Below are 19,499 nucleotides of genomic sequence, written 5' to 3'. Positions count from 1 at the left end.
TATTCAGAATAAGCCTAACAATGCATTCATCTATACACCATAACATATCTCTAATACGTATTGCATTAGTTGCCTTTTTTAACAGTAAAATGCATCGGTATTAGATATTGGTGCTATTGAACGGAACCCGACTCTGTGGTGCAACGTTAGGTCATGGATACTGGGTCAACCGAGGACCTAAAGAAGAATTTTTAGGAGCCATTTGTCTTCACCATCCTATTGGCTGCCCTCAGTTTACGACGCCTCGAAATTTGCACTCATTGGTCAGATTTTAACAGGCGGAACAAAAAGTCGTCTTATGATTGGATGGTACGCCTGTCTGCTAGTTGGGTTTGTAAAACGGATACGTCTGCGAGAGTATAGGGCGCAGTCCGGCATGTGTTGTTTACGGTGAGGTTGGACTATCACCCTGCAGTCTAATTAACGTTTTAGGTAAGTTTAATGAGATTCAGTAGAAATCCCGCATACTATTAAAATACGAGCTGGATATGTGCTTAGTTACTTTGCAGAAAGCGCTTGAACATCAGGAGGTATGACAGCTCCCGGCTATGGCTACTCCCTGGTGAAGAAAATGTAACGCTTTGGTTACGATATGATATCGGCGGTAGCTAAACCAAATAGTATTATATTACAATAAATCTCTGCTTGGATGTTGCTTTACTTAAAAACAATACATGTCAGTCCGTTTGTTCATTGTAGCTATCGTCCGGCACACATAAAGGCTGACAAATGCAAATACACGTTTGCTCATTTACAAAAGTTTGAATATGAGACCGTGTCTTTTCCAGCAAATAGACTCCGCACATTTTTGATCAAACCGCCACTTCCATTTGACTGAAAAGAGTAACTAAAATACACTCGTATTTGGCTAATTAATCGCTAGTTATAAAACCTGGTTTCTTTTCATCAATAATTAGTTTTATCAACTTAGTAAGCAGGGGTTTTAGATATAGCTTGCTAACTTTTCGCAAATGGTCTACAGCCAATTATGCTGAGAAATCAACGACAAAGGCTGAGTGCCACTGAGATCCATTCAACTCAAGCTTTAGGATTTTACTTCTGATTATCGCTAAGTATAAAGGAAATGCAGTGCTTGGGCAAAAAAAAAATCTTAAATTGGACCGCCTTTAGCTTCCATTACTGCACGCATTCGCCGTTTCAAAATGTATTTAACAACATTTATTTCCGTCCAGAGTTGCATTAATTGTCACCAGTATTTAATAGTGATGATGGGATAGTCAGATCCCTGCAGTAAATCTTCTCCAGCACATCCCAGAGATTCCTTATGGGGCTAAGCTGTGGACTCTGGTGGCTAGTCCATGTGTGAAAAGGATGTCTCGTACTCCCTGAACTGCTCTCAAAATCTGAGCCCTGTCTTTGCATTGTGCTTGAGGAAACGCAACTTTCCCTAGATTTTTATACGATTTGATTTAAGCAAACCTTTCAGTAAATCATTAAAGTTTGTTTTTCCAGCCACATTTTGTTCATCAAAGGCGATTCTTTCACCACTATCCTACCAGGTTTATTAATACATTGGACAGTTCTTGACACAGTTTCAATTGTTTGAACAACTTCCTCCGTTTCCTTTTCTTGATACATCTTGTCCATGACCACGTCTTTTGGCTTGCTTGATTAAAAAAAAAAGAAAAGCTACTCATTCCAGCAGTAAATAAGTTGTTGCTGGCTGAAATATTTTGATCACTGTGTTAATTAGCCAGTGAAAGGCTTGTACCTATTTGCTTAATTAAATCCAGATGGTGAATATATTTTGGTCAGGCCAATGTTATTTTAGTTATTTTATTTAAAAGAGTTTGGTCTTTCTTTCTCTCTCTTACAATCTCTGTGTTCTTAACATTTAGTTCATTGTAATAATTTTGGTTATCAACATCCCATAATTCAAGCTTCTTATTTATAAGCACTTGCTAGTTTTCATAGTTTAGGTACAGTGATTCTGTTAAGTAAATATTACATTTGAACACATTTTACTGGGGTTATAGAAAATTCTAATTTTTTTTTTGTGATAAGTTAAATTAAATGATTTAAAACAATAAAAAATATCAGTTGTGGCTCCTTAACATGTGACTGTTAAATTTTGAAAAAATAAATTCTATAATCTTCTGTTATTGTTCTTGTTTTCAGAAGAAAATAGCACCCCAGAGATCAGAAATGTAAGTGAAACCAAATTTTTAAGCTCTATTTGAAGTGCTTTTGTACTCATATAAAGGTTTTAAGGAAGTATGTAGTATAAAAGTATGGTGTGTGTTTTTTTTTTTTGGCTTTGTTTTGTCATTGTTGATATTTACAGACAAGACCAGACAAGGAAGAGGGAGAGCGAGGGGATGTTGACTTATCCCTCTGACTCACTCCCTCACATAGTTTTTCCAATGGACGAAGATGCTTATCCCTCAAACCCTTTCTGTAGTGCATCTCCTCACAGTGAACCTCCGCCACCTCTCCTCCCCCTTCCCCTCGTGACTCCCAGGTATTTTTGTCCTGTCAACTTTTGGGTTTTTTTTGCTGTTGGAAATTATTCGTCCCCCTTTCTTACTTTCTTTCATTCGGTTTATCTTCTTTATAGACTTATTCAAGCAGATAAATTGATTAAAATCACTATATTTAGTCTGGGTACACAGCATCAGTATGTCATCGTTGCGATACAGTATTACTTGTAGTGCGGACATACAATATTTTTAAGCAGTACTTTGGTTGCATATAGCTGTATATTATTATAAATTTGCCATTGTTTAATTGTCACAGCTTTGCAAATGATGGAATATCTGGACACAGAAGGAGTGGCCGCATTCAAGGGATCAGAGCACAAACGCCCAAAAAACAAAGCAGCACAAACAGTGGAGCCACTCAAAAACCATTCAGACAGAATCTATTCCCCAACAAGAGACAAAGGGAGGAAAGCATGGTAGGAGTTTAACTTTACAAACTTTACAAGCTTAGATGTTTTTATTAATGAAATGAGTCACTGCTCAAGTGGAGCCTTTGCATCTGATTTATAGGTGCAAGTGTTGCAGTCCAAGCAGCAAACAGTTGAAAGCATACATACACACAATAAACAAAATGTGGTCTGTTTGAGCTTTCGTTTGGTCTAAATTTCCACTCACTCAACCATCTCTGTGTGTTGATCTTTTATTTTTGTATTTTTTATTTTATTTTATTTTTACAACCTGCATGCCTTTGATAATATATTTCATTTGATAAATCTGTCAGTGTCTAAACTGTTCATGCATAGGCTGTACAGTAGCTATATTTATGTCAACACTTGAGACCTTTAAAGTGAATATAGTGTTGGGGTCAATTGAGTGAATAATCCTCCTTCATGGTCTGCTGCATCTAACACAGTAAAGCAATTTTGTAAGCTACTGATGCATAGACTGCAGGTATAACAGAATGCTTAATTGCCTAGTGACATTGTTTCAGAACCACAACAAATCACTACATGGTATATAGGTAAACAACTAAATTAGCTGTTGTGAGCACTGAGGGCCATTTATCTTCATCCAAAGTCTCTGCATTCCTCTCAATCTTAATTTGGCACGGTGCAGTTCCCTTGTTTATGCAGAAATAAGAGATGTGACATAAGTATATTCCCCTTTATGTCTGTGAAAATCATCTTCTATTGCTTAGCAACTACTGTGGAGGTGTTGGCCGAGCTGCAGCATGTTGCAGTTGCTTTCCTTTTAATTTATTTCTCCTTTTTCATATAATTCATGCAGTATTTTACTAAAATAAAGTTTCCAGTTTGTTGTGTAAAGATTACCCCCTCTGATCATGCGGTTGGAAGGAGTTTTTATCCTTTTTATTGTCATCGCAGAACTTTTTCTGCTTTAAGCCATGACCAAGCGGACAACAGCTATATGGACCTGGAGTCACTCTTTGTTTACAGTTGGGAATCGCTGATTGGGCTGCAGCAGATGGCACAGTGAATTAAAATTTTTTTTTTGGACTTTGAACATCCCAGATGAAATAAGAAGGGAAAACAGCGAGAGGTTGCAGAGCTGGTGAAAAAGGTGAGGGGCGGAAAAGAAAACAGACAATGGTGAGAAGATCTCCCTTCTCTGATTATGGGCAACATGAGGTCCTGGAGAACAAGGTGGACGAGTTTAGTACACTGGTGAGGAAGGAAAATATCTCTTTAGAGCGTAGACTAATGTGTTTCACAGAGACATGGCTGCGCAGCAGTATGCATCAGTATAGATACATCAGTATTGACGGCTTCAGCACAATGCGGGCAGATTGAAGGAAAGAGGAAAGGAGTGGGCCTGGTCATGTATATCAACAACAGGTGGTGTATTACTAGTCATGTCACTGTGAAAGTGTCCCGGACATCGAACTATTGGCGAAGGGCCTCCATCCTCATATGTCCAGAGAGTTCTCACACACCATATTGATCACCGTCTATATTCCTCCCTCTACCTCTTCAGACGGCGCAGGTCATGTCATACACTCAATCACAGCCAGACTCTAGACCCGACACCCTGACACCCTCTTCGTTATCTCTGTGACGTTAATCGCGCAACCCTCTGCAAGACCCTTCCCACCTTCACACAGTATGTGGATTGTCACACCCAAGGGGAGAAGAAACTGGGCCTAATGTACTCAAATGTTAAAGACTCCTGCAGTTCTTCTAAACTTTTCTCAGTCCTGGAAAATCCCTACACTCACTCCACTGTGTGCTGGCTGCACAGAGGCGAACCTTTAGCCAGAGACAGATCACAGTAAAGTGCTGCACAGAACGCCTGTCTGTTCTCACCAACCCTTGTTCAACTCATGCCCAAATGAACAAGTAGTATTGTTTTCATTTCATTTAGTTTTACTACTCTAGTTGGGTTTATTTCTTACTTATTGATCAAGAGGTTGTATTTGTTTGTTGTGTTTTGTTTGGTGGATGTTCTCTTCCTTTCTTTTTACTTTCACACGGAGAGCAGCTGTAACAAGGCAACACAATTTCCATATGGGATCAATAAAGTTGTTGAATTTTTTATTTTTTTTTTTAATACAAATGGAAAATATTTGTTGTAAAGTCAGTTGGATCAGCAGCACAGATGGCATCAGTGCTTAACCAACTGTAAAATACTAATATAAAATGTGTATGGTTTTATTTTACAGGATGGATCCAATTTTAGTCATTCAACAGAGTGCCGAAATAAGTAAGTCTGAACACAGATTTTTACAATCATTTCAGTTAAATAAATGTACTTATTTTTTATTTCTTGCAAAAGCAGGACCTGGTCTACCTGATCCAAGTTGCAATTCGAGGTTGCATTAAAAGATGTATATTTAATCATTGACTCTGCAAACTCAGCCCATTGGGGTTTCTTTAAATGGTAGAGAACATTTGTGGTGCTACCTTGCATGGTTGCTTTAGCAAAACACTGGTTCCTTATGCAGAGTGCCTTATTTAAAGCCACAATATATCCAAAGACCTGATTTGACTTGACTGTTTCCCTTTGTCGTAAGTGTGGTCTCTTGCTCATTGACATCAGGGTTTGCTTCTGAGAAGGCTATTTTTTAAATTATTGTTAGCAGCCCTGCACCTTTTTGTGTTTTTAAACTTTTTTTCATCCATTCTCACTTACTTCCTCTGCCAACAGGGTAGGGCATCTCTTAATATGTTAGTGTTGGGGGAAAAAAAGAATAATGTAATCCCAGCTTTTGCCATTTAAAAATTGTGTTCTGATAAATTGCAGTATCGATTGGGAAATTATCATCCCTATAGAACTAGGAACTAGTGTGGCAAGATGCCAGATGCATCTTGGATTGTAATTATTTACTTTATACATTCATTAATTTATGAAAAGTTATTTTATATGGCATATTGTCACCATTTCTGTGTTGTGAATTATTCTTCTTTTTTTTTTGTTATAGCCAAATGGATCAGAAAAGCCCACAGGAAAAAACTGATGTATCTGCCACAGACAATGTAGTTGAGCAATATGATCAGAATATAACACAGACTCACACAGATGCTACTAAATCTGACATGGATACATGCAGAGGATTGGCTGTTGGACACACTGGTGGAAATGAATCTGCCACAAAGGGATGGGTGATTGGCCCGTTGTTTCAGTCATTCAAGTCAAAAATGGCAAGTTTCACAGAGATAGTCATGAGCCCTGTTAAACTCTTCAGAGCTACTAGTCCTCCACCATCCATGGATCATCCAGAAAAACTCATGGAGGGTGAGCGAGCAGTCATTGGAACAGCTAATGTTAAACACTCAGAACCATTTTATCCAAGAGTACAAAGTGAATCAGGGACTTTGGACACTCAGGCTAATCAGCAGATTATCTGTGATATAGGAAATACACAATACTCAAAAAGCGTGGATGGTAAATTTTCTAAGAAACTTTTTAATGTGGATTTGCCAACACACAGCTCTGAAACGGCAGATGAATGTGCAGTAAGTGTGAAAGAAAAAAACTCACCTGATTTTGTGTCTTTAGAACACAGGTCCTTACCCTGCTTTGTTTCTGAGAATGCTTCAGAATTAGATGGATCTGATATTAAGTCCTCTATACTGTTCCAGCCCTCCATCAATTTTAGTGCCTCACATGAATCCACGTTTAAGAAATCCAGTATTGGGGACAAGAAAGATAAACAGAGTGCTCTGCTCAAACCGCTACCTAGAAAACGCACAGGAAATGGATCAGAATTGCAGGAGATTACAGCTAAGAATTTCCCATTCAGAAAGGAAGAGTGTGACCCAGAGGCCAGTGATGAGCAGCTTTCCTCCATGATCTCTCTCAAATCAAACAGAGGTGATTCAGATGATATTGAAAAAACTGTGCCATATTCCTCTTCATTCCATTACAGTCAGCCTGACACAGACTGCCCTCAGCTTGATGGTGATGAGGAGGCCACAAAAATAGAAAGCTGTCGCTTTGTTCTACAGAGTCTTGGGGATAATTTCAATGACAGTACTAATGGAAGAACACCAACGCCTAATGTGGATCAGCTGGAATATTCTGCTACTAGTCATGGTAGGGGAAAGAGGGGACTGAAGCTGCACTGTCATTCCCAGGACTTGGTGAAGAGGAAAAAAGTGAAGGAGGATGCATATTTGCAAACAGATGATAGAAAAAATATGGCTTTAGATAGTGGCGCATTGAGGGGAATGAGACCGAAAAGAAAGAAAGCTGCGTCACCAGATATTATTGTAGACCTGAAGGAAACACTGATACCTACTACAAAAAGACAGACAAGAGCAAATAGGAGTGAAAAAGGTGGACAAGAATGGCTTTCTATGGTAAATGAAACCATGGGAAACACAAAGACTGAAAGTCAACATGATGCTATGTTGGTTTGCTCACTGGATAAAAGCAATGGTGTTTTAGAGAAAGACCAAAAAGCCAGCCGTGGTAGCAACGTGAAGTGCAAAACAGGGGAAATAAGAACAGGTCCTTCTAAACCTGATGTAATTCTTGATGACGATATGGATCTGGAAACCACTGTTGCAATCTGTTCTGCAAAACAAGCCGAGCAGGAGCTGTTATCACAAGTTCTTGTTTGTCCTGACATAAATCAGCTCTGCAGACCAAGCAAGTGTAGAAATACAAAGCAGAAACCACTAAAACGGAAATTGACGATCCAGGCAAGCTCACTAATGGAATCGGACATCACTTTGGTTTCTACCTCATCAGTACTATCCGTCGAGCCATCAGAACTCACACCCACAAATTTTAAAACCTCGTTATGTGTTCAAAGAAAGGAGAACTTAAAAACAGTGTTGAGCCATCCGTCCAAAAGATCCAAAAAAGGTTTTAGAACTACTAAATCTTCTGACTCAGGCGGGGCTAAAGATACAAATCAGTGTTTCAATATCAAAGTGTTACCGAAAGAAAGCCAGTCTCACAAAAGCCAAGGTCAGATGTCAATAGACCCTGTATATTTTGAAATCGCACCTTTTGAAAGTAGCCACTGTACTGCTCCTTTAGCCACTCAGTCTCATTCCACTTCTTCTGTATTATTAAACAATGAAGTTACACATGGTGTAGATGAGAAAAAAATGAGCTCTGCTGATCTGGTACAAGACATATTTCCCACTGACACTGGTGTCTCTAGGCTAAGGTCTAGTGCAAGAATGGTTACCATGAAGCCAAAGAGGGCAGATAACCAAAGTAGGAAAAGCAGAGTTTTGCATAGTAGGACATGTAAAGGTGAAGAGATGACAAACTCAGTTGCTATGGAAGATGTAGATTTGGCTAAACCAGCAACAAGGTTTTCAGAAAATAGATTTTCACGACGACTATTACGCAGCTACTCTTGCCCAGAGATCCGCTCTTTCCAGTCCCATGACACACCTTGGACTGCTTCACCGCATTCACCACATCCCAGCAGTTCTCCTTCCTCAAACCAGCACCAGTCATTTCACACTCCTCATGTGCCTCATCCTCACAAATCAATCCAGCGGGCTCGTCGACACACTGTCTGCAGTGTTGAAGTGGAGAGAGAGATTGCCCCTCTTTGCCTTCGGAAGGAGGTGTACCCAACCAGAAGATCTGCTCCTTATGACAGTGTCACCCAACATCTGTCTGTTAGTCTCACACTTTCTCCCAGCACTACCCTCTCAGCTCTTGCCTCGTGTTTCCTTTCAAGTCCCTTGGCTTTCCTATCCAAGAAAGATGACAGCAGAGGCTCTGCTGCAAGTCCCAGCTCTTCCAGCCATGTTTCCTCTCCAACCTCCTCTTCCGCTATGAGATCCTCCCTGAAATCCTCCATGTGGCACCTTCCGGGATTACTCCAAAGAACTGACTCCTCTCATGCAATCTTGGAATCAAGTAGCAGGTAACATCCAGGTAACAAGTTTTTGAAGGTGTTTCATGATTATGTAATGATGTTTAAATGTTTAAAACCTTGGTTTATCAGCGATGGGATCCTCCTGGAGCGGAAGACTGAGAGAAGACAACAATGTGAGGAGTATGGTGAAGACACAAGTTCTTCCAGTCAGGAGTTTGAAGATGTTGGATTAAGGGAGGAAAAGGCTCTGTCTGATTCAGAAATTAAGGTATAATCAATCGATCGATCTATCAATACTATGTGCCAACATGCTGTATTATTGTATATTAAGTCCCTGTCAGTTCTGGACTGACCCCTGGTAACAGTAATTGATTCTAATACAACACATGCACAGAATACATCTTTATTTAAATGTAACGTGCAGGTTTTGTTGCAACTGTTTTAGTTACTCGATTTTAGGGGCATTCTGGGGGATGGACTCAGACAGCGCCACACTGAGATGTTTTCTTAACTATCACCACCTCATTTTCATTTAATTGAACAGTGATGTTAGATGAAATTTTGGCATTTTGATAGTTGCTGTTGATTGCTGATCCCTGAAAGGAATTGTGTTTCACGTTTTGAAATGCCGCTGGATTTTATTTGTGACACCTATGAATCACTGTGGTTAACATTTTCTTTTCTAACGCACTGTATTATATTGTTAATTTTTAATTAATAGGTTTATTAATGTTTTTGCCTTTTTAAACCTGACCCTTGCCTGTTCTTTAAGCCGCTTGTACCACTTTTTGCACAGCCACACCATCAGTGTTAATATTTTAGTTAGTTTTTTGGTTAATGCTTTTAAAATTGTTAAAATTTGCACTGTCTTGTTTATTATCACAGACAGTGCAAAAGAATGAGGAACGAAGGAAGGTGTCATCTATCAGAATTCGGAAAACTTTACCCAAACCTCAGAACAACCTGACCCCCATGGGCCTGCCTAAACCCATCAGGTATGTACTCCATATCCAAACAGGGAGGTTTTATTCATTTACTTTAAGATTATTCTGTCACACATATTATTCCAAACTGTCTGCTCAACCTTTCTAATGTTTCAACTGCATTTGGAAGATTTGACATCGGTTAGGCCTTTTAATATGCATGTTGTTCATCAAAGCATATGTGTAGGCAACAGCAGCATCATTGGCAACAGTGTTGATACAATTTCTTACGCACCTTCTATATGTGTAGAGAAATTTAAAAGCGTATCCACAATGTGGCATCCCTGGGGCCAGGGCTTGATATTAGTCTTTTTAGACTACTTGCCCTTTGACAAAGTATAGATGAGATGTTTTACTTGCTTGACAGTCAAACCTACTTGTCCAAAATGGAAAGTGTTAGTGTTGTAGTGTTATAGGGAGGCATAAATACTGATCAAAAATCATAAAACCCGAAAATCGGATTAACAGCAGGGGAAAGGAAATACATCTTTTCTAAAACAATTAGCTAATTTACTTGCTGATTTATTTATTTATTAATTATTATTATTATTATTTTTTTAATTGTTACAGAGGTAGTTAAGTAGCATTTGGTCAGATCGGGTGCAGAGATACCTTCAGGTAGCACCTTTTTGTTTGGGATGGTTATTCACAGTAAAATACCCTGCTTCATAGTGAAGTTTGAACGTTGCAAGATTTTTAGCTCTCTGGTCAAAATGTTTTTATCACAGATTTTGTTCATGAACTTTTGGAGTTTTTAAGTTTTGGTGGACACAGATCACGTTTTTTGGAGATCTGCTGCGTAGCTCATCGGTTTTCACATTGTAGCAAAATCATTTTAAATGATCTTAATCTTTTTTAAATTTACCATTTGGCTTATTGATGATATTTAAAATCATTTTATTATCATACAGTGTGTATGTGTGTGTTTTGTATGTTGAGGAAAAAAGTATAAACTAATTATTAACGCTAAATGCTGTGGCAGTTTAGTATATAATGACCTACTTAAGGACAGTTCAGGCAGCTTCTCTTAACTCTGGCACAGTTTTGTCCTTCAGAGAGCAGAGGTTTAAAAACTTTCTGTCTACACACCTTTCAGTTCTGTTGACAAACGATCATGTGAAGATACTCCATATTCTCTACACTTTAGCAACAAAGATTATTTCCCACGTTTACATAGTATAAATTTGAATAGCTTGAAAGACACAATGATTCTTCAAAAGTTGTAATTAAATCAAAGTAATATGACAAACAGGACGACTGCTTCATTTGTTGCATGGTTTCAAGTTAATAATGCTCCATGAAGTTATGGTGAAGTTAGAAAACAGTGGTTGGACACATCAAATGAAAAATAATATGGCCTGCTAGCTTGCTGCTCTACAATAAAATGTCTTTTTAACCAATTTGTGGTGGAGCAACACAGATAAATAAATGTTTCGGAAACACTGCAGACCGTCATATTTATTTTTCATTTGCACAGTAGGGCAATGGCATTACAAGTTTACTTGTCCAGGTCAACGTTAATGTCGAGCCCTGCCCTGCTCTGAATGACACTGGAATCTCTTCCTCATGAATCTCTGCAGTTTCAGAAGATACACATACGTAGGCTACGTGAAGTCACTTTGTTATGTACCTGAACGAAAGAAAACTCTTTAGTCAAAATTTTAAATTTAGTCATGTGATGCTTTTTTTAATTTCAATTATGTGTTTCTATTGTTCTTCAACAAGCATCACGACAGATTTAACGAGTTAGATTTTCTTTGTAACAGTCAGGAGAACTTTTGGCAAATTCTCATCCTCCTTTGAAATTTGAGGAAGGCTGAAACTCTTGATTGCCTGATACAGGTCACTCTGTAAACAAGCTAAACAAGACTAATTCTAAATTAGGGATGTGACTCTCATGATCACCCAGCAAGTGTTGGGCTTGTCCCTCACTGCTGACACTAGTCACATGCATGTGCATCTTTTCAACTGGTAATGTCCGCTTGTAACAACAAGCGGACATTACCACATGTAGAATAGAGAGACATTACAACATGTAGAATAGAGAGGCTAATATTTTTTACATTTGATATTTATAACAACCTGATCAATATTTATGTTGTGTTGCTCTGTTTTCTGTTGATACACTACAGGCTGAAAAAGAAGGAGTTTAGTTTGGAGGAAATTTACACCAATAAGAATTTCAGCAAACCCCCTGAAAGGTAAAATCAACATCAAATACAGAAATACAGATCAGTGTTAAATGATGCATATGAATACAGACACATTCACTTCGTTTTCAAAGTTTAACAAGTTCTCAACAGCTATATATATCCAGTCAGACAACATAAATTACACTTTCATCACCTCCTATATTCACCCCAGACTAAAATAACTCACACCTACACCAATAGCCCCAAAATAAAACCACTGTACATTGGAAAAATAGTCACATGCTGTGTCCTAATTAGATGCTATATATGAATTGTATACAGTTTAGTGCCTCCCTGTCTTATATAATGTACTTAATGAAGTTAATATTTAAAGAAAACAATATACACAACTCTCTTAGTACTATGAGGACATTATAAAATTTCCACTATTTGTTGTGAAACTACAACTGTAGAAATTGTTTTCAAATGTTTACATATGCTGTTTTATCACTGTCCACTATTAGTAAAAACTTTTTACAAGCGGACATTACCAGAGAAAAGATAATGTTACTTAGTATATGAGGTGCATCAGCTGATTTTTAGACTTTAGTACTTTGATTTTCACTTAACATTTCAAACATTCATAGTTAATAATAGCTAACTGTAATATGTACCACATCTTTTAGCCGACTGGAGACCATATTTGAGGTGCCTCTTAATCGCCGAAATGGTTCTGAATCCTGGTTTGGCCAGAGACGTGTGAAACGATTTCTCGAGTTCTTGGAGGTTGGTGAAGCAAGAAAACCAAAAAAGCCACTCGTTGGTGTTGGGAAGACAGGAACTTCATCTTCCAGAACAAGACGAGGGGGCTTCACTAAGGAGGAACCTTCTCTCACTGTGCAAGATGTGGACACACTGCTCTGTGCCAAGCTTGATGAACTGAATTTGTGGTTGATACACGATCAGAAAAACACTTGACGGATGCATTTTTAAATATAGCTAATTAAGCAGCCAATAATGCAAGTAAAGCAATGCTGTGTTTAACTATTAAGTATTTCCAACATGAAGATTCACAAATAGCCAATATAGTGTCAGCACAGTCTTTGTATAAATATGTTGAGAGGTTGTTATTGAAGAATTAGATTTTCATTCAGTACCATTTGTAGTCTGCAAGTGGAGGAACAATACGTGGTACCTTAAATGTATTTCATCACAGAAATGGGCTAAAGAAATTGCACAGATTAGCTACAACATTAAAACCGCTAGTCGAATACTGTGTAGCCCCCCCCCCCCAAAAAAAAACAAAAAACAAAAAAACGCTTCGATTCCACTAGACCTCTGAAGGTGTTGTGTGGTCTCTGGCACCAAGAGATCAGCAGTGTGTCCTCTTACGTTCTGTAAGTTGCAAAATGTGGTTTTGCTCAGACTCCCATAGTGTGCCCTGGTGTCACCATGATGTAAAGGAGCTTAAATTCAGCTTCACGCGAGGCCTTCTTCCTCCATGGTCCAGTTGTGATGTTTACATGCACGTTGTAGCTGTTCTCTGTGGTGGGTGGGGGTCAGCAAGATCATTCTGAGAAATATGTGGCTAAATGGCCTATTTGCAGCAAGATTTAATTTAAATGCTGTGGCCTATCAGTGGTTAAATGCATTACAGGGTGAGTTGCTTTATCTTTACAATACTCAATCCTCTACCGTCCAATTTCTCAATTTCGGCCAGCAATAAGTGAAAACTGTCTCAAAACAAAACTTGATGTCCTTCATTAAGCACTTGTGCAGTATCATAGCATTTTAAATCTCAGACCTACCCTCTGTTATACAGCCTCGTTATCAGATGAATGATAAGACCCTTTTGTTTCATGACTGTTTCATCTCAAAAATGATAACACAGATTACTAATGGTATTTATGTTGCTCTAATTTGATAGAAAGCACTGTATCAAATACAGTTGGGTGCAAAATTTTGCATCCTTGTTTTGAAATGGCAAAGAAAAGAAGAACTTGTCTTTTCAACACATTTAATGCGCTTTCAGCTAGTACAACTGTTCGTTTATCAGAAGTTTTTTCTTTTTTTTTTTAATTTAAAAAAGTAGATTTGAGCTCTTGCACTGATGTAATTTTCATGTTTTTACTATAACTTTTTTTTTTATACACTCCTTGACTATTTTACATACTATTGATGACAAAAACATTTGTACTAGCTACACGTCTATTGATATTGTGTTAGGCTTTGAGTTACATCCCCTTAATTTGAAATGCCATGTAAAGGAATGTAAACTTTACCCTAACAATAATAATGCACATTCATCACAAGTAGCAAAAATGCTCAAGGAGTGTATAAAAAATTAAGTAAAACCATGAAAATTTAAAAAAGTTTGCATCCCCCTTAATAAATGAATTAAAAATTAACTTTAGTTTCTGATGAACATTTTTAATTAGCTGAATGTGCAATAAATATTCAATTGATGAGGAATTTTAATTTTTTCTTATGAGGATGCAATTTTTGTACCCACCTGCAAATAGTGGTGACCTTGCAGCATCAGGTTATTATAAAGGCAGCTATTTTTTTATTGAATGCTGAGTCTAACTTTTGAAGATGCCAGTAAAAGATGTGTTTTTGCTGCAACCAGTTTCATAATAAAGTTACTGTCCATTAACTTTAGGTACAGTGTGTCTACAAATGGCGTGTAACATGTAAATCACTTTGCTCACCTCAGGGCAGACCCTGTTTAAATTTTGAACCATTTGTTTTTGTAATTTTATTACGATATTTTTGATGTATAGAATGTAGCCTCCAGAGAGCATTTCTAATCAAAGGTGGAACCAGATTCCATTACTTGTTATAATCTTTTACCTGTGGTTCTCTCAAATTGTTGGTGTCTGTATTTTTCATCCTAATGTAAGTTTTTGATAAACTGCCTACGTATGCATCTGTCTTTTTGTTTTTGTCAATTTGTAATGAGGTTGCCTTATGTGTAAGATTTTCTGTTTATATAGATTTGTAGCTGTATTTATAATCGCTGTTTTTATGATGACATGTCAAGATGTTTCAACCAACTCAGCACAGTTTTGTCTTTTTGTTTTTATTATAAAACTGTTAATGTTTGTATAAAAGTACAACACATTGATGAATTTGAAATTATTAAAGCTTATGTGGTAACAGTGCAATAATGCGTTCTGTTGGTACAAGAGCAGAATCTCATCAAGGTTCTAATAAAGAACTGCCATGATCACTATTATGGTATTAGCATAAATTTGCAGATCGAACCCAACATGTATTGATTTATGTAGCACCTGTAACTATGTTCAATATTGCAGAATTAATAATTCCAACTGTGATGGCATTTATGATGCAGTGCTAAGGACTGGGGCTCTACTAGGGAATGAAAATTCTAATCTTGAATGTGTGTGTATATAGAAGATGACACATAGACCTAGGGCAGTGGGTCATGTCTTGAATTTTTTTTAATGGCCTTTCAGATAAGAATTTTCTATATATTAAAGTATGTAAAAGCTAAGTTGTAAGGTTTTTAACACCATTTTGTACACAGTTCAATCCCTTTGAAAAATACATAGAACATGGAAAGTAGAAGTGTAAACTTGGACAGCAGCAAAAGAAAGATTATGCAGTCTTTTTGTTTTCATGTAACAAGATTTTTCATTTGTTCAGAGTCTTTAGTTATAATAAAAAAGCAGCTTTATACTGTCTGCTGTTTGTTTCCATTAACATTTAAAAGCAGGAATGCTACTCCACTGGTTTTCTTCTGTAGAGGTTTATCATTGTTCATCAGTCCACCAGTGTTAAAAGATATGACGCCAGTGCCAGTAACACAGGGAGTGAGGCCAGAATGAAAACCCACGTCACAATGGAGATGATGCTAAATTTTTTTGCTTGTCGTGAAAACCTATCTGCTGCTGTTGGATCTGTTGTGTTCTCAGCCTAAGGACAAAATACATTTGGTGAATCAGTCAGAAAATGTAATACACACACAGTGAAACTTCACTGTATGACAGTTCACAATAAATATACAGTAGTTTATCATTTAATCTCCAGTGTATCTGCAGGTCATGTGGAACTCAAAAGTCCTTACATTAAATTTAAATCCTTTAAAATTGCCTCAGATTATATGTCATGGTTGCGTCAAGAAACAGAATAGCCTTGAAATATAACAATAGCAGTTTGAATTCACCATGAGCCATTATTTTCCTAATCTTTCTCTCCTATTTGTCCTATATTGTCACAAATAGAAATATGCAGCTCTAAGCTCTGACATTTTGACTGTTAGGGGGGAAAACTGGAGCAGCAGAGAAAATATCCATGCAATAAAATACCTTGACTGAATTAATCAATGCATTTATTCCAATGCAGGAGATCCCACAGATGATGCTGCAGATGGCCAGTTTTCTGTAGTGCTTGTCATTGCTGCAGGTCACAGCATCCTGTTCAAACCAACTGCTGTTGGTTTGTGTGCCACTAGATACTTGGATGGTTTTCAGTGGCTGCTGTTCTTCCATATTTATATTTGTTTGAGATGAGTAAGACATGTCTGCAAAACATTAAAGCATGTTTAGGTAATGTTTACCTGAGTAATAACATTAATATTAAATCACGTGTTTAAAAAAGAAGAGTAGAGCAATTTTATGATTTGTGTGACTATCTGTTTCAGAATTTTGCCCTTGTTCCTGTCGGACAGAGCTGTTTGTTTTTCAAGATAATGTGGCATTTAAGGAAGGTTTCACCTTTACTGAAGGACAATGTTTCAATTTTGTTTAGGTTTACTGATAAAAATATATTTGTTAGTGTTCTGTATGTTTCACAAATTCTCAGATACGATTAGGTACAATCTCAGAATTGTTTTATGTCTCATTAACCTCACGGATTGCATATGATCTGTTATATTTATGTTCCTACTTTTTTTCTGAAGTATCCTGATTACTGGTGTCTTCGCCAGTTTTTTAGTATCAAAACGAAACCATCTTTTACCATTCTTACACCCGAAGAACCCTAAATGTAGCAATTAATGAAAACATCAACATTTTTTCCTAAATTGCCTCATGACCCATCTTTAGTTTCACATTTTAAACGTTGCTGTACTTTTTTGAGAACTCACCCACTGTTTTCTAAGGGAGTGTTCAGTTTAAACCCATGGTAAAGTATTTTGAATAATAGCCTACAACATGTCTAAACACGTTTTTGTGAAATATTATTATTACACTATTATCTCCTTTAATGCGACATGTTGGGGAATTTCCAACAAAAAACTGAAAGTACAGAGTGAACAGTTCAACAAGTACGTGCTGTCTGGCAAGAACACAAATAAAATCTTGAAAAACTTAAAGGATTACTGTTGAAAAATGACAAAACTGGTCACAAACATAAAATGTAACTTATCTAATCTCTGACTTTATTAAAGAATGACAAGCAGGGTGCAATCCTCAGTGTGTGTGTGTTTGTAGCTTAGATATATGTGTCAACACAGAATTGAAGTGAGTTTATATTGCCACAAAGGTCTGTGAATAATTTCTACTGAAAACCAGAAGATTCTGGTTTTTTAACACAAATATAGAAATGAGGAAGACTCAGTGGGTTTCTGTTCTGTAAACATCCACTAAAGGTTGTTCTCAAAGACAAGAGGTTCTATACCATCTGATTCATGTTAACATTGACCAGAACTTGAAACACAATTAAAACTTATTTAAGAACAACATAATTGCTTTAAATTACAAACCTGATTAAATTTCACAGGCACTCCTAGGAATTCGCTCCTCAGTGTAAATACAAGTGAAACAAGTGATTTCCTAGTTTGTTCAGTGAGTTATTAGAGTGATATTAAAGTCTTGATGAGCTGGTGGGCAGGTTTTTCTCCTCCTTGTTTGTCGAGCAAGATTCCAGTGTAAGGTGAAACCAGCCACGAGGATTTTCCCTCTCGAACATTTACAATAAATATTCCAAACTTTGTTGTCCAAATACCACTCCTGTTATTGTAGAAGTCCGAAAAACCACAGCTCTGAAGCTGACCTGTGAAAATCCCGGTGCCATGTAAGCTATTGAATTACGGGACAGAGAGCTTAGAGTGAAACTCTGTGTAAAACTTCCACGCCCATTTACAGTACGCGATCTGTCCTTCTTCTTTTTTTTCTTGCCCTCCCACACATGCATTTATTTAACTGCTACGCACCCACAGTTACATTAGTTCTCCTGTTCTGTATTCATTTGTCTGTAGCGTTGACTTCCTGTCTCCCTCATTAGTCACAGTGTTACAAACCGTACAGCATTACAACCTTTCCCCTCGTGCCGTTCTCAGATCACATTCCATAGAGGTGTGTCAGAACTTGTCTTACCTTAGGCTACCACAGATTCCACTTGATTGTCTTATTCATATAGTAATAAACAGATTTAATGTTTTGTCTTCTATTCTGTAGCTCACTATCCCTTTGAAACAAACATATATACAAACAGGCCTCTACTATTCGTAGGAAAGTTTTTGCTGTATGACCCAGAGATAAATGTTTTGCTCCACCTCGTCTGAGTGACAAAGGGGTGTTGTCGTGTCCTAGTTAACTTGTATTTCCTTCTCTGGTTATAATATATTAAATCTCTATATATAGCAACACCAAATTAGGCCAATGTCTTGCATTACTGAAATGTTGGCACTGCTCCAGAGATAGAGTATAACATGAGGTATGACCTCAGAGGAACCTTTAAATATGGTGGGCTAAAAAAGTAGTCATCAGAAAAAAAGATGGATTTATAGCTTCCATCCTGATTATATTTATTCATTCAAATCCAAACTTCTCCACGGTTTCTAAAGAAAACTCACCCCACCTGTTTGTTTTGTTTTTTTAATTTGGATTAATTGTGGCCAAGCCAAGCCAAACAAGGGAATCAAGCACTTAAACAGCCTCAACTTTTCAGATGAGATGACTCTGAAACACTGAGATAAGGGTTTGCATTTTATTCAACCAGTGGGTGACACATCGAGAGTCTGGTTTCATTCCTGGGCTGTAAATGCTCTATTATGCAGATGTTTAGCTCTTGTCCAGTCCTGCAGGAAACAACACTGGATTTATTACTGTAGATACATGCATGGTTTATATCTGCAGAGGGATATTTTAAATTAAAGCAGAGTTTAAAAAGATGCCAGGAATTACAGGCGTATTTATTGGTTAATCTATATTTAAATTAATACAGAATGGAAAATTTAATAAGTGAATTAAGGGACATTTAGAGGAGAACTCAGAAGCATAATTCAATTTTGCTACTGACTCGAGCTGGTCTTAGGTAATTGGTGGATTAAATAAGAACTTGAAAGACTTTGACATTGAGAACTTCTACAATTCTCAGTGTTTACCCTTAACAAGATCAGACTAATTCCAGCAGTCATCTCTTCTATCAGGAGATGTCCCTGTGATATTATCACATCCTACTACTCCCTTGGCATATTATGCATAGGCATTACAAATGTGTGTGACAGCTGTGCAAACAGACTAGGTTACAATAAGCAATACACAAATTATTGTTGCACTATTTTTTGTACAATAGGCCTTATGTGTGTGTTTTTTTTAACAGTATATCCTCTGTAATCTATCCATAATCTTAATCGCTTATCCTGTTCAGGGTCACTGGGGGGCTG

At 37.4% G+C, this 19,499-nt stretch overlaps 1 protein-coding gene and 1 long non-coding RNA gene across 3 annotated transcripts; one reads left to right on the top strand and one right to left on the bottom strand.

The window, feature by feature from the left end:
- The first annotated feature begins 325 nt into the window (after positions 1 to 325).
- prr14 (proline rich 14) lies at positions 326 to 15,421 on the top strand. Of its 2 annotated transcripts, none has more exons than XM_067477098.1 (10): positions 326 to 432; positions 2,140 to 2,168; positions 2,377 to 2,482; positions 2,758 to 2,917; positions 5,122 to 5,162; positions 5,881 to 8,799; positions 8,881 to 9,019; positions 9,637 to 9,746; positions 11,867 to 11,935; positions 12,553 to 15,421. In XM_067477098.1, exons 3-10 carry the CDS (start codon positions 2,385 to 2,387, stop codon positions 12,842 to 12,844), a joined length of 3,828 nt encoding a protein of 1,275 aa, XP_067333199.1. In that variant the 5' UTR covers positions 326 to 432; positions 2,140 to 2,168; positions 2,377 to 2,384; the 3' UTR covers positions 12,845 to 15,421. The 2 variants fall into 2 exon arrangements, with proteins under 2 accessions (XP_067333199.1, XP_067333198.1); XM_067477097.1 differs by having other exon boundaries at positions 2,306 to 2,482.
- LOC137099814 (uncharacterized) lies at positions 15,313 to 18,079 on the bottom strand. Its single transcript, XR_010910816.1, has 3 exons — positions 17,595 to 18,079; positions 16,198 to 16,412; positions 15,313 to 15,805 (listed from the first exon to the last, which is right to left on the bottom strand). It is a non-coding gene; the product is annotated as an uncharacterized lncRNA (long non-coding RNA).
- Between the last annotated feature and the right edge of the window lie 1,420 nt (positions 18,080 to 19,499).

This window comes from Channa argus, chromosome 15 (genome assembly GCF_033026475.1).
Source record: "Channa argus isolate prfri chromosome 15, Channa argus male v1.0, whole genome shotgun sequence".
Classification (NCBI taxonomy): domain Eukaryota; kingdom Metazoa; phylum Chordata; class Actinopteri; order Anabantiformes; family Channidae; genus Channa; species Channa argus.
The sequence above is the reverse complement of the archived record's forward strand: the minus strand, read 5'-3'. Positions and strand labels throughout refer to the sequence as shown.

Coding starts and splice junctions, on each gene's coding strand:
- prr14 (XM_067477097.1), top strand. CDS start 2,340: ATGTTGACTTATCCCTCTGACTCACTCCCTCACATAGTTTTTCCAATG. Junction 2,483..2,757: donor CTTCCCCTCGTGACTCCCAG/GTATTTTTGTCC, acceptor TAATTGTCACAG/CTTTGCAAATGATGGAATAT. Junction 8,800..8,880: donor ATCTTGGAATCAAGTAGCAG/GTAACATCCAGG, acceptor TTGGTTTATCAG/CGATGGGATCCTCCTGGAGC.